General features: G+C 48.3%; 1 protein-coding gene across 4 annotated transcripts in view; it reads left to right on the plus strand.

Annotated features, from left to right (window-relative positions):
- Window positions 1-1,137: 1,137 nt before the first annotated feature.
- Window positions 1,138-14,488, plus strand: part of STK3 (serine/threonine kinase 3) — a 320,261-nt gene continuing 306,910 nt past the window's right edge. For 2 of the 4 annotated variants that reach the window (XM_075920321.2, XM_075920323.2), the window contains exon 1: window positions 1,138-1,365. In XM_075920321.2, the coding sequence (XP_075776436.1) occupies window positions 1,343-1,365 (23 nt within the window). In that variant the 5' untranslated portion in view covers window positions 1,138-1,342. The remainder of the gene's footprint in view (window positions 1,366-14,488) is intronic. The other 2 variants (XM_075920324.2, XM_075920322.2) reach the window with 2 other exon arrangements.

The raw sequence follows: 14,488 nt of genomic DNA on the forward strand, positions 1-14,488 counted from the left end.
AGATTTAAATATTTCCTTTGTGATATTAAGTAGTGTACCTGGACTACTGGAGGAAGCCAAAGACTGAAGATTAACATCCCTCTCTGAAGCAATGAACTAACTACTAACACACCCTTCCTGGCCATCCGTAGGCATGTGCAGTTGCCTAGGGTACCACTAAATTTAGGTTTGCTGCCTCAAATTTTATGGTGGCCTATGCTGCACGTACCTAGGGATGGGATGTTAAGCAGCCACAGGTTGTGCTGATCTGGTTTTGGTGGCCCCATCCCCACGCCACACGCCCTGCGGGGTCAACACTGGCTCTGTCGATACCAACCCCCCCCCCACTCACTAGGCAGCGGTGAGTGGCGCAAGTGCAGGCCAAAGGGCTCCGGGGGAGCAGGTGGTAGCCACGCAGCCGGCGGCTGGAGAGAGGCGTTGTTTCCCCTTCACAGCTCTACTGCTCTTCGGCGGGCGTCGTGTCGGGCCTGCACTCGTGTCGCCCATCTACTGCCCGGAGGCCTCCCTCCCTGCCCCGCTCCAGGATTCCCAACTCTACGGGACCGGACACCATCGCAGCAAATGGCATCAGGTCCGTTTGGTCAGAGAGTGGGCAGCCCCCGCCCCCGTGGGGGTGCGTGCGCTGGTGCGGAGCCGCGTAGGGCCCAGCACTGCCAGGGTCGGCTCTGACGCCTCCGGGAGCCCCACTCTTTGTGGCGGTCAAAATGGCCCCTTGCGATAAGGGAGCTTTAATGTATCCCTCAAAACGGAGCTGTGCCACGCCCGGCTCCCAGCAGGACACGCACTGGCCGCCGGGGAAGCGTAAGGGGCTCCCGGCTGTGAGATGCCGCTGCCCGGAGCGGTCACTCCGGCGGGGCCCGCGCACCGCTGCAAACTACACATCCCAGCATACGGCGCTCTACAGCCAGGCCCGGCGAGGCGTGCAGTATGCTGGGAACGCTCTGCGCTCCCCATTGTTCTCCCTCCGACACAAGTCCGCTCGCTCTCGCCCGGGCAGCAACAGCCGCTTCAGTCCAGGCTGGGGGACTTTTCCTTCCGCCTTCTGAGGCTGCGAGTGACTTGGTTAACCTCCAATCAGTGCTTGCCTTTGCGCCTCCTGTAACCAATGAAAGGCGGAAGGAGGCGGGCCTGGGGCAGCCAGCAGGCTAGGACTAGGTGGCGCTGGGATAGGTTGTGTGAGAGTCCGCCTCAGACTCGAGAGGGAGGCGAGGCGCATTTAAAGGGCCAGCCCCAGAGTTGCCGGAAAGTTGTGTGGAGTTAAGGGGGGGCCGGCGGGGGCCTGTCAGGCGATATCGCGCCGCGGCGGACTGGGCTCAGCGCGCTTCCAGCCCACAGTGGCAGCATGGAGCCGGCAGCACCGAAAAGGTATCGAGCCCCGTCCTCGCTCTGGCACTGAGAGCAGCTGGCGGCGTGGTCTGGTGGGTGGGGGCAGGAGCTAGGCCTCGCCAGGCACCACTGGGCTACGGCCGGCGCCGCCCTCCCCCGGGACTGCTGGGATATGCCCCTTCTCTCCCCCACTGAGAGTGACGTGAGGAGACATTAGGCCCCCCGGCCTGTGATCCCCTCCTCCCCCTTCAGCCTTGGCGCTCCCCCTCCGTGGGGGGAGGGGACAGACGCCAGTTCAACCCTCCCTCCAACATTGGCGCTAAGCTCTCCCCCTCTGAGGTGGCACTATTGGTCGTAACCCCCTCTCCCATAAATCGCTTAACAGTCACTACCCAATGCTAGGGTGAATGCGAAGACTGGCATGTGCTTACACAATTTAGCACCAATTCCTATGGGGGTGGATGGAAATGTAGACTGGACACCTACAATGAGCCTTCCCCCAGCTCAGGGATTCTTCTTTGCTTTCTACAAACTTAGTTTATTCACGAGGGATGGAGGGTGGAAGAAGAGAGCATAAAAACACCCAACATTAAAACTAATCCAGGAGGGAAATCCTAATATATCACTCTTCTGTCTATAGAACTAATTTTGGGATGGCAGAGACTGTAACAAACTTCCTTTCAATCTTACATTGCAATTGTAGTCTGAACCTGACTACAAATGACATTGAGATTCCATATTTTTATCTCAATCCCTTCTAAATAAATAATGCTCAGTTAGCTTCTTTTGTAAGTCTTGGCCCTATGTATCTCAACTAATGGATTAAGTTAAATCAGCAACCCATATTATTCTGGAATAGCGGAATTTCTAAGTGAAGACTAACCTTTATTGAGCCCAACAGAGAACTGTCAGGATGACAATAAATCTTCTGTGAGATCAGACTACATAGTCTAGGCTCTGAACTTAAATCTATATTTTTAAAACTAATGCTGAGGAAATTGACATCGTGTGCTATGGGTGTACCACTACTAGCATCCGTGGGGCTCTGGGCATGCTTCACAGTGCAGCTGTTAGAGATTATATTGGTAAAGTATATTGCTTTTACATTTGAAAGATCCTAGTTTTTTCACTGCTACCTTTTAAAATTTCATTTTAAAAAAAGTTGCCCACATCTAACTGCAGATCTACACTACACATTGCAGGGCAATGCCACCCCGTGAATACCATAGCTGGAGTTGCCAGGACTTAGGTCGAGTTGCCACAGGGTCAGTGGGAGAAACTTCCCTAATGCTACTCATTCTGATGGAGTACTGAAGTCGGCCAGAGAGACTGATCAGTGGTAGATTTAGAAGGTCTACGTGAAGACTTGCTAAATCAATCCCTAGGGAATTGATTGTCACAGCATCAGTCTCCCAGTAGGATACACCTGCCCTAAGACACAGCAGAAGCCAGGAGAATATGTGAATGTTCTGTTGGCTATAGACAATAATCAGTAATACTGAATAAAAGCTGCTTGGAGTGAAATATAGCTTAAGGACACTTAATTGTTTTTAGAGGACAGGAATTTGAAAAATCATGACTATTATCACCTCTCCGTTTTAATTATGGTTCTTCTGGAGAAAAGCTTTTCACAAAATGTGAGCATCTGAAGCTAATTGCAACTAATGTATTATCCAGAATTTTTATTAGACTGTAACAGAACAATAATAAAAGCCATGGACTTCATCCAAATGATTTGGATGGAGCTTTTACTTGAAAAACACTGTTAAAATAGCTTAATCTCATAATTAGCAGATTTATTCAAGTAAATTAGGAAGATCCCAAATTAGAAACTCTTAACAAAAAACCCTTACTGTTGTGGAATTGACAACCCCAAAGGCTCATAAATTGTCAGGTCCCTGACAGATAATGATTTAAATACATTTTGAATTTTGAGCCTTTAGGGTTCATGTATTTAGGCCTTTCTCCACAACCATGAAGATGAGAAACTTGATTCCAGAGCTTTGTATACACATGTTAAAGTTTAAAGCGCTGCTGAGGTCTCCGAGCACCCTGTGTCAGTGTTTCTCAACCTTTTTTTTTTTTTTTTTTTTAAATATCCCTTTAAAAAAAAAGGCCTCCCTTTTTTTAAAAAAAATTGTAAGTACCCCCAGTACCTACAGTTTTCAGACACACACAATTTTTTTCTATCCTTGCAACACATTTGTTTAAACAACTTAATCATAGCCGGGTGAACAATGAAATTTTTGGGTGTAAAAAGTACAAAAGTAATAAAGCGCTGTAAAACTTAACAAAATCAGTTTTCTCCAAATTTCAGTTGTGTTGATGTATCCCTCAGACTGCTCTCGAGTACCCTTAAGGGTACTTGTACCACTCATTGAGAAACACTGCTCTAGGTAAACAATCTACATGAGGCAAGTAGCTAACAGTGCTTGGGCTGCAGCTCCCAGCGCTATAGCATTATTCACACTGGTGCTTTACAGTGCTGTAACTTGCTGATGCTGGTGGTTTTTTTTACACTCCTAAGTGAGAAAGTTAAGATGCACTAACTTGCTAGTGTAGACAAATCCCAAGAGCTGTTGCTTTAAGGAAAACACTAAAGGCCTCATCTAACAACAAAAGTTATATTGCCTTAACTTTGCTGATAGTTAATGGGGTATAGCCCCACCCTAGTGTGAATGCAGTTATAGTAGCATGAAGTGTTTATACCATTATAGCAGGGGTTCTCAAGCTTTTGTATTGGCGAATCCTTTCACAAAGCAAGTCTATGAATGTGACCCCTTTGTAAATGAAAACATTTAACACTATTATAAATGCTGCAGGTGAAACAAGGATTGGAGATAGAAGCTGACAGCTTGTGCCCCTCCCCCGTCCCCTATAACACCTCTAGTTTCAGAATCCCTGTGCTATAGTTTATTGATGAGTATAGTTTTATGCCTCTTACAAGTATATTTGTTTTCCGTTAGAGGTGATTGTATTTTCTTTAACTGATGTAGATATAGTTGTACAAAATTGCCCTTAGACCAGGCCTTAATATCAATAATAGCAATACAGTTTTGAGAGTTAACTTATCATACATAATGTTGCTATGTGAACTATCATGCTTCAGCGCAAAACCCCAGACAAATTGATAAGGTGGGGGATTTAGGAGGAAACTTTCCTAGTGAGCAGGGGTATCCTCTGACTGCTGATTGCCAGCTTTCTTGTATCTTTCCTCTGAAGCATTGTTTCCCAAATGGTGTTCTGGGGAACCCCAGAGTTCTGTGAAGTGAAAATAAGGGTTCTGCAAGAAAATTCCATTACAATAACATTTTATGATTTAAAAAAATAATAAATATTTAAGCATTTATTAATTTTATTGAAAACAATTTTCATTTGTATTGATCTCATGACCTTGTTTAGCATATGTTTATTATTATCCTTACTTATTTGTGGTCAACTTTTTCAGCTCCATATAGAAGACTTATTAGGGGTTCCACAAAATTATTTCGAGTTTAAAAGGGTTCCGTGGCCAAATGAAATTGGGGAAACACTCCTCTGAAGCATATGTTACAGGGTACTTTTTGAGAGAGGGTTACAGAATAAGATGACTTTGTTTTGATCCAGCTCAGCAACTTTTGTGGTATTAAATATGTGTTTTAAAACAAGATATATTAATGACAACTCATTGAGGGTTTTTTTTTGCAGGTGCATTTTTATTTTATCTGGTATATATTCAAACTAACACCAACTTTAAGGCTTTTGGTTTGGGATTTTACTCACTGTTTACTTTTTGGTTTTGGAGCTGTTACTACTTCATTGACTATCTAGTGCATGTACTAGAAATACAGCCACTGTGGGTTCATCAAGTCTGTCAAATACTGATTCAGTTGCACAATCTAAAGTTAATGTATTGAGAACTTATATACTGCATTTTTCCTAGATAAAATAAATAGTATTTACAGAAAAAACCCACTTGTATTTCTACAACCCTTCCAGAATCTTGTAGCATTTTACAAGTACAAACTAATTAAATCCCTAACCTTGCTATCTTAGACTATATTTCCACTGTTTTCAGTGGGAATTTTGTTTACTCTGGTTGCAGGCAGGGTTTCCAACTTTCTAATTGCAGAAAATTGAGACCCACCGCTTCCATAAGGTCCTACCCTTTCTCCAAGGCCCTGCACCTCACTTGCTCCATCCCTGCTCCCTCTCCCACCATCATTTATTGTAGCGGTGCAGGAGGGGGTGCAGGCTCCAGCTGGGGGTGTGGGCTCTGGGGTGAGGCCAGGGATTAGGGGTTTGGAGTGCTGAAGGGGGCCCAGGGCTGGGGTAAGGGATTGTGTGTGGGATGGGCCCTGGGACAGAGTTTGGGTATGGGAGGGGAATTCATGCTGGGGCATGGAGTTCAGGGTTTGGGGTCATGGAGGTGTTTACCACAGCTCCCAAGGAAGCAGCCACCAGGTCCCTGCAATCCCTAGGCATGCGGTGGGTGGCTAGGCAGGTTCCATATGCTGCCCTTTTATGCTTGCAGGTGCTGACCCTGCAGTCCACTTTGGTCGTAATTCCTAGCCAATGGGAGCTGTGGGGCAGTACCTATGAGATTGAGGGTAGTGCGTGGATCCTTTTTAGCTGCCCCTGAGCCTAAGGGTGCAAGGATCTGGTGGCTACTCCAGGAGCCACATGGAGCCAAAGGCAGGAGTGAACCTGGCTTATCCCGGAGTCTCTGCTGCATTTCTGACTGGACTTTCAATTGTCAAGCTTGCAGTGCCAGCTGGAGCTTCCAGGGTCCCTCTTTGACCAGGCATTCCAGTAAAAAAAACCCGGATGCCTGGCAATCCTATTTGTAGGTTCAGACTCTAAACTTCCTAGTTCACATTTCTGTATAGTAAGTCAGGGATAGACACTTATAAATGGATAAACAAGCATAGTGACTAAGAACAGTAATGGTCATTAACTTTGCATCTCAATCAGTAGTCTTCAGTTTGAGATATCTAAGGCATGAATTCAGTGGGCATTCCAGGATGCCCAGTGTCTGTAAAGCTCAAGCTTTAGTTGTCTCCAGTTTGGCACCTAAACAGAGGCACTCAAAATTAGTGTAGACTTCTGAAAGCTTTACCATGACTTTCCCAGAGTTACAAGTGTGGGCAGAAGGAAGTGGTACTACCATCCCCAAGCATTCAAAATTGACTTAATGATAAGAGTTTTAAGTAGGCTTTTTTTTAAATCTATTGGTTTTAGAACCTTTGGGATACACCAACCCACATTTTTTTAGGCTTTTCACTGTAGAAGAGAGCAAGACACGTGTTTTTTGTTTGCACTCACTTGAAGGTAAGGCTCTCAACTTCAGGAACTGAAGTTATACAGAAGATACCAAGACTTAAAATTGAAAGAATTGGTGAAACCTGGGGAGAAGCAGGAGGTCTGACACCTGTTTGCTAGCTGTAGACATTAAACCAGTAGCATTTTCAAACTTCTAATCTGCAAAGGCAATACAGTTTGACATCCAACTGATCCTCTGATCAAGAAAACCACCTTCTGAAGCTTTCCTGGCTGCATCATCATAAAATATTTAATGCTTAGCCTGAACCAGTGATGGGCAACCAAGGCAAATGAGTAGACTGCAAGAGTGACCCTCCTTTATCTCATTGGGCCACAGGATTGAAATTGGGCATGTGCACTATGACCCCAAGAATAAGATTAAAATACATTGCACTTGATTCTCCTTCTATATCATGCCTTTTTAACACAAAGTTATCCATTTATATAGGGCAAATTAAATTGCTGGCAAAAGTAACATACCTGAAGGAAGTGCATGGCTCTCGATCTTCTTTGCAATCAGCATGCACCTTGTGTGTGCTCTTGCTCAGGAGCATCTGGTCTGTAAGGCAAAACCAGGCACAGCCTACCCAAAGCTGGGGCTGTGCTGGCACTGGCCTTGGCTCTGTTCCTCCCCTCTCTGCCTCCAGCAGCCATATGGGGTTTCTGTGGAATGTTTAGTATGGTTCAGGCAGGTTCCAGAGTGGTTGGGAAGGCAGAGTCATAGGGAGCCTCCTCAGTAGCCTGTCCCTGAACCTGCATGGCACAGACACAAGGCTTGAATTACTGTTACAAGCAGAGTTCCCTCTGAGCTGCTTGGTAGCAAAGCTGCTCAGGTGATTAATCAGCCCTGCCCAGTCAGTCACCTGTGAAGCTGTGGTCACAAGGCTCTCCCTGCTGTTTGGCAGCCTGCAGTTCCCTTCATCTCACAGGCTCCAGGAGGATTGCTAGCCCTGCTCTGTTGGTTTGTTCTCCTGCTCGTTCCCCTCCCTGCTTGGCCCCTTACCCCATCCAACCCCCCCTTGCCTGTGCCTTGGCCCTTCTTGCTGCCTCCCCTTTTCCTCCTTTGCACTCTCCCTGCTCTGTGTGTGGAGTGGGGATGGGTTTGGTTTCACTTTCCCAGCAGCAGGCTCAGTAGCTCTTCTCCCCTTTCCTTCTCCCCAAAGTCCCTCTCCCCCTTGGTAGTGCGTGGAGTGGGGGTGTTGCCTAGCCCAGTGAGCCCTGCAGAGATAGCTGCTGGATCCCTTCCCTTTGTCCTCTCTCTACAGGCTTCTTGTTTTGTGCCCTGAAGTGAAGTTGGATGGGAGGGGAAGGGGCTGAGGAAGTGGGGGAAGAGGGAATGGGAGGTGAAGAAGAAAAGGGGATGAGGAATCAGCAGGGGGGAGGGAAGGGAGAGAACTGCAATCTGGCATGCAGCATCTCCTCAGCAGGAGCTGGGGCTCCCTGGTTAAGCAGGCCCATATAACCTTCACCCTGACAAGCCCTGCTCCCCTAAATCTGGACTCCTCCAACAAGCTCCCCCAGCCCACTGAGCCCCAGGAAGTTGCACCTAGACCCCCATCCAATTAAGTCCTATTTCTTCAGCACCTGGACCCCACACCAAACCCCACCTCCCCTCGACTCCTCCACTAGGCTCATCCAGAGTCCCATTGTCCCTACACCAGAACCCCCTAAGAAGCCCCCATGCATCCAGATCTCCCACTGAGCCACCCAGACTGCCCCACATGAGGATCCCCCACAATTAGGGTTTCCAGGTGGTTTCAACAAAAATACTGGACACACTTGACATTACATCACAATCTACATTACATCTTATTTAGAAAATACCAGACATTTATATTTTCTCATGTATATTTTCCTCAATTTGTTTCCCGAACAGAAAGCTCAATTACTGGACTGTCCGGTTCAAAACAGGACACCTGGCAACCCTACCACAATTATTCCCTCCACAGTTTCATCATGCTGGGCTGAACCTGCCCAGTCACATCTAGTATGTCTGGCACAGAGGGGCAGGGCCAGCCCTTAAACAGTGTTAGGGTCAGGTGCAGCCTCACTGCGGAGTTCCTGTATTGGGGGAAGCTGGAGTTTCAGGGTGATCTTGCCACCTCAATGTAGCCAGTGGCCTGTGCTCCTTTCTGCTAGAAATGAGAAGAAGAGGGGTTTTCTCAACGTCCTTCCTGTCACAGACTTCCAGTATGACATTGGATCCATCATGTAAGGCTTGGTCTCAAGGGGAGCTTTTCCACTTAAAGAGTGGATAAGGAACTTAATTATCCTGTGGCTCAGTTTCTCCATTTGAAAAAAGGAATAATAATAATACTTGCCTGCTTCATAGGAGTTTGTATAAATTTATTGGTTTTAGTTACGTGTTTTGATGTCAGATGGAAAGTGCTGAGAAGTGCAGTCTTGAAAAGTGTTTTTTACAATTTCAAAATCTTTTTGTGGTATTCATGTAGTAGCCACTGCTCCTGGATTACAGGAGAATTTTAATTTGAGACTTCATGGCTATGTCTACACTACGGGTTTTGCTAGAAGAGGCAATGCAAATGAAGTGCTGATTAGCATTTTCTCATGCTTCATTTGCATTATCTCTTCCGATCTGTTTTTGCACAAGACGTTTTTGCGCAAAAACATGCAGTTTGGATGTTTTCTTTTTGAGCAAAACTCCCTTTTTGTGCAGGGTCCTTATGCCCCTCCAGATAAATGGATTGGAAGAGATTATGCAAATGAAGCACGAGACAATGATAATCAGCGCTTCATTAGCATTGCCTCTTCTGGCAAAAGGTATAATGTGAAAGTAGCCCATGGGATAACGCCTCCTCCTATTGTGAGAAGCTCAGAGCAATTTGCCCAATTTTAGCATTGTTAATTAGGTACCTTCTGCATGTCTAGCACGTAGTACAAATATGCTCCATTTTGTTGAGAGAAATTGCAGAAAAGTGTGTTTGTGGTGGTTCTCCCCTCCCCACCCCCCAAGTAATTTGCTTGGGTTCAGGGATTTGGCTGGAAGGGGAAAACAACACAGTGAGCAAGAATAAAGGGTGTGCGCGAGACACCGTGGAAAGGGGGCGAGGCCTGGACTGGGGAGCTACAGCCTCCCAAAGTGGAAGCTTCACCAACTGCCCATGCCCTTGCTTTAAATGCATGTCACTTTTCATTTTGCAGTGGGCTGCTTGACCCTCCCCTCTGCTTCAGGCTCCGCCTCCACTCCACCCCTTACCTCAAACCCCTGCCAGGCCTCTTTCTTGCCTCCTCCCCTGAGGCTTGGCCTACAGTGGGACTTTACATTGACTTGAGCCGCATTTGGTCAATCTTCTAAGTGATGCGTCCATATTATCGATTTAAGTACTCCTGGTTTTCACGAGGAGTAATGTAATTCCGGACCTTACATGTTTGAATTTATGGTAGCTGAGACACAGTGATACTGGAAAGTCGAGGCTATTGGCCTCTTGGAAGCCTTCTGCAATCCCCTGTCTTGACCACTGTGGTCAGAACTTGTGCTGCTTCTTCTCTCCCGGATAAGCACAAAAAGCCATGTGAAATGTAGATTGGCCTTTCCCTTGTGGCCAGCATTGCAAGCACATTCTGGGTGAGCAGCACACTGCAGCACACGTGGAAATGACTTTGAACAATCCTACCAAGACTGCAACGACTTTGAGTACTTCAGCTCCAATGGGCTCCAGTTCGCAGGAGCATGGAAGAGTGCCTGCATGGAGAGTCTAGGAGATCCTGGACTTCAAGGTTCAGGGTGATGAAGCCTTCCTCTCCGAGCTCTGAACCAGCAAGAGGAATGCTGACACCTATACTAAGATTGCATGCTGCCTGCTGGCTAAAGCCTATTCCTGGGACACCCAGCGGTGTAGAATGAAAATTAAGGACCAGAGGCAGTCTTACCACAAGGTGAAGGAGGTGTGCAGATGGTCTGGTGTAGCACTTCACAGGTGCTGTAACTACGAGCAGCTGGTCACTTTTTTTTTTGATGGGGGGAGGGGTCTAGCCAGCTAGTCTGGCCAAGATACACATGGTGTCAGCCTGGAGGATAGCATGGTTGCAGAGGAGGAGGAGACGACTTGCCAGCCAGCGACTCCCTGAGAACCAGGAGCTGTTCATGATGCTGGAGCTGGTCCCCTCCTCCTAGTCCAGCACTGACCCTGGGGAGGGTACTTGCAGTGAGTTCACAATATTTTTCTAACTACAACTGGGTTAAGGCAGTGAGGTATCATGTGAGGTGTGCTTTGTCTACACAGCGGGAGGGCCTAGAACAACTTGTTAATGTGTCTGCAGATGGAGTAGGAGTCCTGTCTGCACAGTTCCATGAAGCTCTCAGATAGAAACTCTTTGATCCGTCTCACAAGATTTTTGGGGAGACTGGCCTTATGCCGTCCTTTGTGGTAGGACACCTTCCCATGCCAAGCCACCAGCAAGTCTGCCCTTGTAACTTTTCTCTGCAGCTGTGCCAGCAGCCAGCTTGGTGTGTCCTTCCCCTCCTACAGCATCTGCCCATTTGTCTCAGATCCATAGGTGAAAATACATGAGGGAGGACATGTTCTTTGAGCAGATGGACTGCATGCACTCTTTCATGGCAGAGATGTGTGCAGAGTACCTGGACTGGATTGCAGAGCAACCAGGAAAGAAGAGCTGGCAGGGAGAAGCAGGCGAGACAGCTCAAGACCATGTTCACCTCCCTGAATGCTGTGATGGAGTGTGTGTAGTGGAGTCATGCTCATAACACCCCTGATCCTCTTCTTCCAGCCCTGTTGCTTCCTCCCTCAGGGGGAGCTAAACCCTCCAGGCCCTTAGGAGGTAGAAGGCAGTCCTACTCAGTCTCCTAAGTGCCCCCCCCTTCCCTGCTGTTTGCCCCAAATAAAATCTCCTGTTCTTTGAGCAAAGGTCTCTTTATTGGTTCAACTGCAGGAGTGGGGTGAGGATTAAAGGCAAACACAGCGAATACAGGGGCAACTTACGGAGAGTGATGTGGAAGAGCCTCAAAAGGGGCCTTGCATGAAACTGCTTCAAGACCTCTGTGATTTGCACTGCTCCTTGTTGTGCTCTCCTGATTGTGCTGGTGTTGGGCTGCTTAATGTCTCTGGCTAGGCACTCTGCCTGAGCTTCCCATCCTGGCCATAAGTTTTCCCTTTGCTCTCGCACAGATTATGAAGCACACAACAGACTGACACCACAAAGGGGAATGTTCTGTTCACTGAGGTTCAGCCAAATCAGAAGATTCCTAAACCTCCCCTTGAAATGTCCAAAGGCACATTCCACAATCATTCTGCATCTGCTTATCCTGTTGCTGAACTCCATGTTGCTGGTGTCCAGGTTGCCTATATACTGCTTTTGTGAGCTAGAGGAGCCAAGGGGTAGGCTGAGTCGCCAAGAATCAAAATTATTTCCATGTCTCCAATGGTAACTTTTTGGGGGAGAGGGGGGAAATGGTTCCAGCCATGGGCGGCTGGTAGCCTAGGCAGGGGAAGGCTTTGCCTTCCCAAACTTCCAGGCATGGCCTCACCCACACTCTGCCCCCAAAAGCCTGCTGTTGGCATTCTGGGGGTGGAGTGTTGCTGTCCCCAGCATCCACCCTCTCTGCTCCGGAGCTGGTGAGGGTGAAACTGTGTGGCCTCTTCCCTCCCTGGTGTTCCAGGGTCAATGAGCCTTGGGTTTCATGGCCCCCTCTCTGTGGGTGCCTCAGCCTCCCCCAGCCCTAGCTGCACTTACTGCCCATGGTTCTAACATGCATCTTTCTGAAGAAGCAGGAGTTCCTAAAGATGCACACACTGTGTACGTTTCCCAACCATCCCACATTGATGTTGGTGAAATGGTTCTTGTGGTCTACTAGTGCCTGGAACACCATCAATAAGTACTCTTACCGTTTATGTACTCCTTGGCAAGGTGGTTGGGGACCAGGATGGATTTGCCTATGCATTAGGCCTGTTGCACCACTGTAGTTAGGGAACCTCATTGCGGCAAAGACATCCACTACACCAGTGGTCTCCAACCTTTTTACACCCAAGATCACTTTTTAAATCTCAGAATAGGCGAAGATCTACCCCTCTGCCCCTTCCTTGATGCCCCGCCCCTTCCTTGAAGCCCCGCCCTCTCTATTCTCCTCCTGCCAATCACTTGCTATCCCCGGCCCTTACTTACACACTCTGATAAACAGTTTATTTTTAAATTATGCGATATATAAAATTAAAATCACGCGTAGGGAAGCCCCGCGCACGCGTGCCTGCCCCAGGGGCCAAGCCCCCCACCTGCGCAGGGAAACCCTGCGCGCGTGTCTTCCCCCGGGGCCAACCCCTCCCGTGCAGGGAAGCCCCGCGTGCGCTTGTCCCGGCGCAACCCCCCCCCCCCCCCCCCCGTGCAGGGAAGCCCCGCGTGCATGTGCCTGCCCAGGGGGCCGACCCCCCCCCCCCCCGTGCAGGGAAATCCTGTGCACGTGCCTGTCCCGGGGCCAATCCCCCCACCCTGTGTAGAGAAGCCCTGCGTGCACTTGTCCCGGTGCTAACCACACGCTCCTCCCCCCCCCCCCCCCCGCACGGGGAAGCCACGTGCGCATTCCTGCCCTGGGGCCAACCCCCCTGCGCGCCTCCTGCGGGGCTGACTCACCCCTCCTGTGCAGTGCAGGAAGCCGATGTTCCCTCCTGCAGTACACCCGGCAGAGCAGCTAGCGCTACTTCCGGAATCGCCGGAAGTGGCGCTAAGCTGCAGGACTTCTGTCCATCCCCTGGAAGCTGACACTACCTCCATTTTCACTTGAGATAGGTAGTGGGGCTTCTTGGGCGTGGGAGGGAAATGAGGGCAGGGCAGACAGGATGCCTCGTGAGCGACCAGTAGATCGCAATCGACCTGTTGGTGACCACGGCACTATGGTATCGTGTTTCCCAGTGTCACTACCCTCAGTAGCAGAATGTTTTTGACTGCCTTGGCTACTTGGATCACAACAGCCCACACTGTAGATTCCGCTCTCTAAACTGATTCCAAACTGCAAAATTGGGTGACCAAACATTGACCTTAATTGGTTTGACCTTATCTTGTAGTGTAGACATGGCCTTAGATTGGTAAAAGTGAAGCCTTCAGGTAATCATTGCAAAACCCAATATATCATTATCTTCTTTTTCAACACGTACAGCAGAGATAAACAAACTCTGCAGCTGAGAAATGTTTCCTAACTTTTGTTGGAAGATTGTGAAGACTAGCTATGCTGCCTTCCCCACCAGTAGAGCTCAGTACTTTCTTGCACTCTTACAACACTTTTGGGTGGACCATTTTGGTGAATAATATTACAGTGAATTTAGCTTGTCTACCCTTCGGCTACGTCTACACTGCAGGGTTTTTGTGCAAAAATGGCGGTTTTTGTGTGAAAACCTGCGGAGTGTCCACACCTCAAATGTGCTTTTGTTGAAGTAAAACGGCAGAACAGAGGGCTTTTGCCGGTGTAGGTAAACCTCCTTCTACGAGGCATGACTTCCTTTTGCGCTACAGCTATTGCGCAAAAAGGCAAGTGTGGACACTCCAGAGGACACAAGAAACCCCTATGGGAAAAAGCACAGGTGCTCTGATGGCCATTCTGTGAAAAATCAGAGTTTTCTTGTGCAAGAGTGTCTATGCAGTGTGGATGCTCTTGCACAAAAGCACATCACTTTTGTGATGTGCTTTGAGTAGTGCATGTGTTCTTGCGCAAGAAACCTGCAGTGCAGCCGTAGCCTTCGTCTTTTTTTCAACAAGGCTATTTTATATCCTACTAGAAGACTAAACTAGTATTGCCTGGGTCCTTCAGGGAAGGGGGCTGTAGGTGTGGGGGGTGTAGGAGTCAGGAGAGGGTCTTGAGGAAGTGGGGGAGGCAAGGCAGGAGGGTGGGAGCTTG

Source organism: Pelodiscus sinensis, chromosome 2 (assembly GCF_052426305.1).
Source record: "Pelodiscus sinensis isolate ZL-2025 chromosome 2, ASM5242630v1, whole genome shotgun sequence".
Lineage (NCBI taxonomy): Eukaryota > Metazoa > Chordata > Testudines > Trionychidae > Pelodiscus > Pelodiscus sinensis.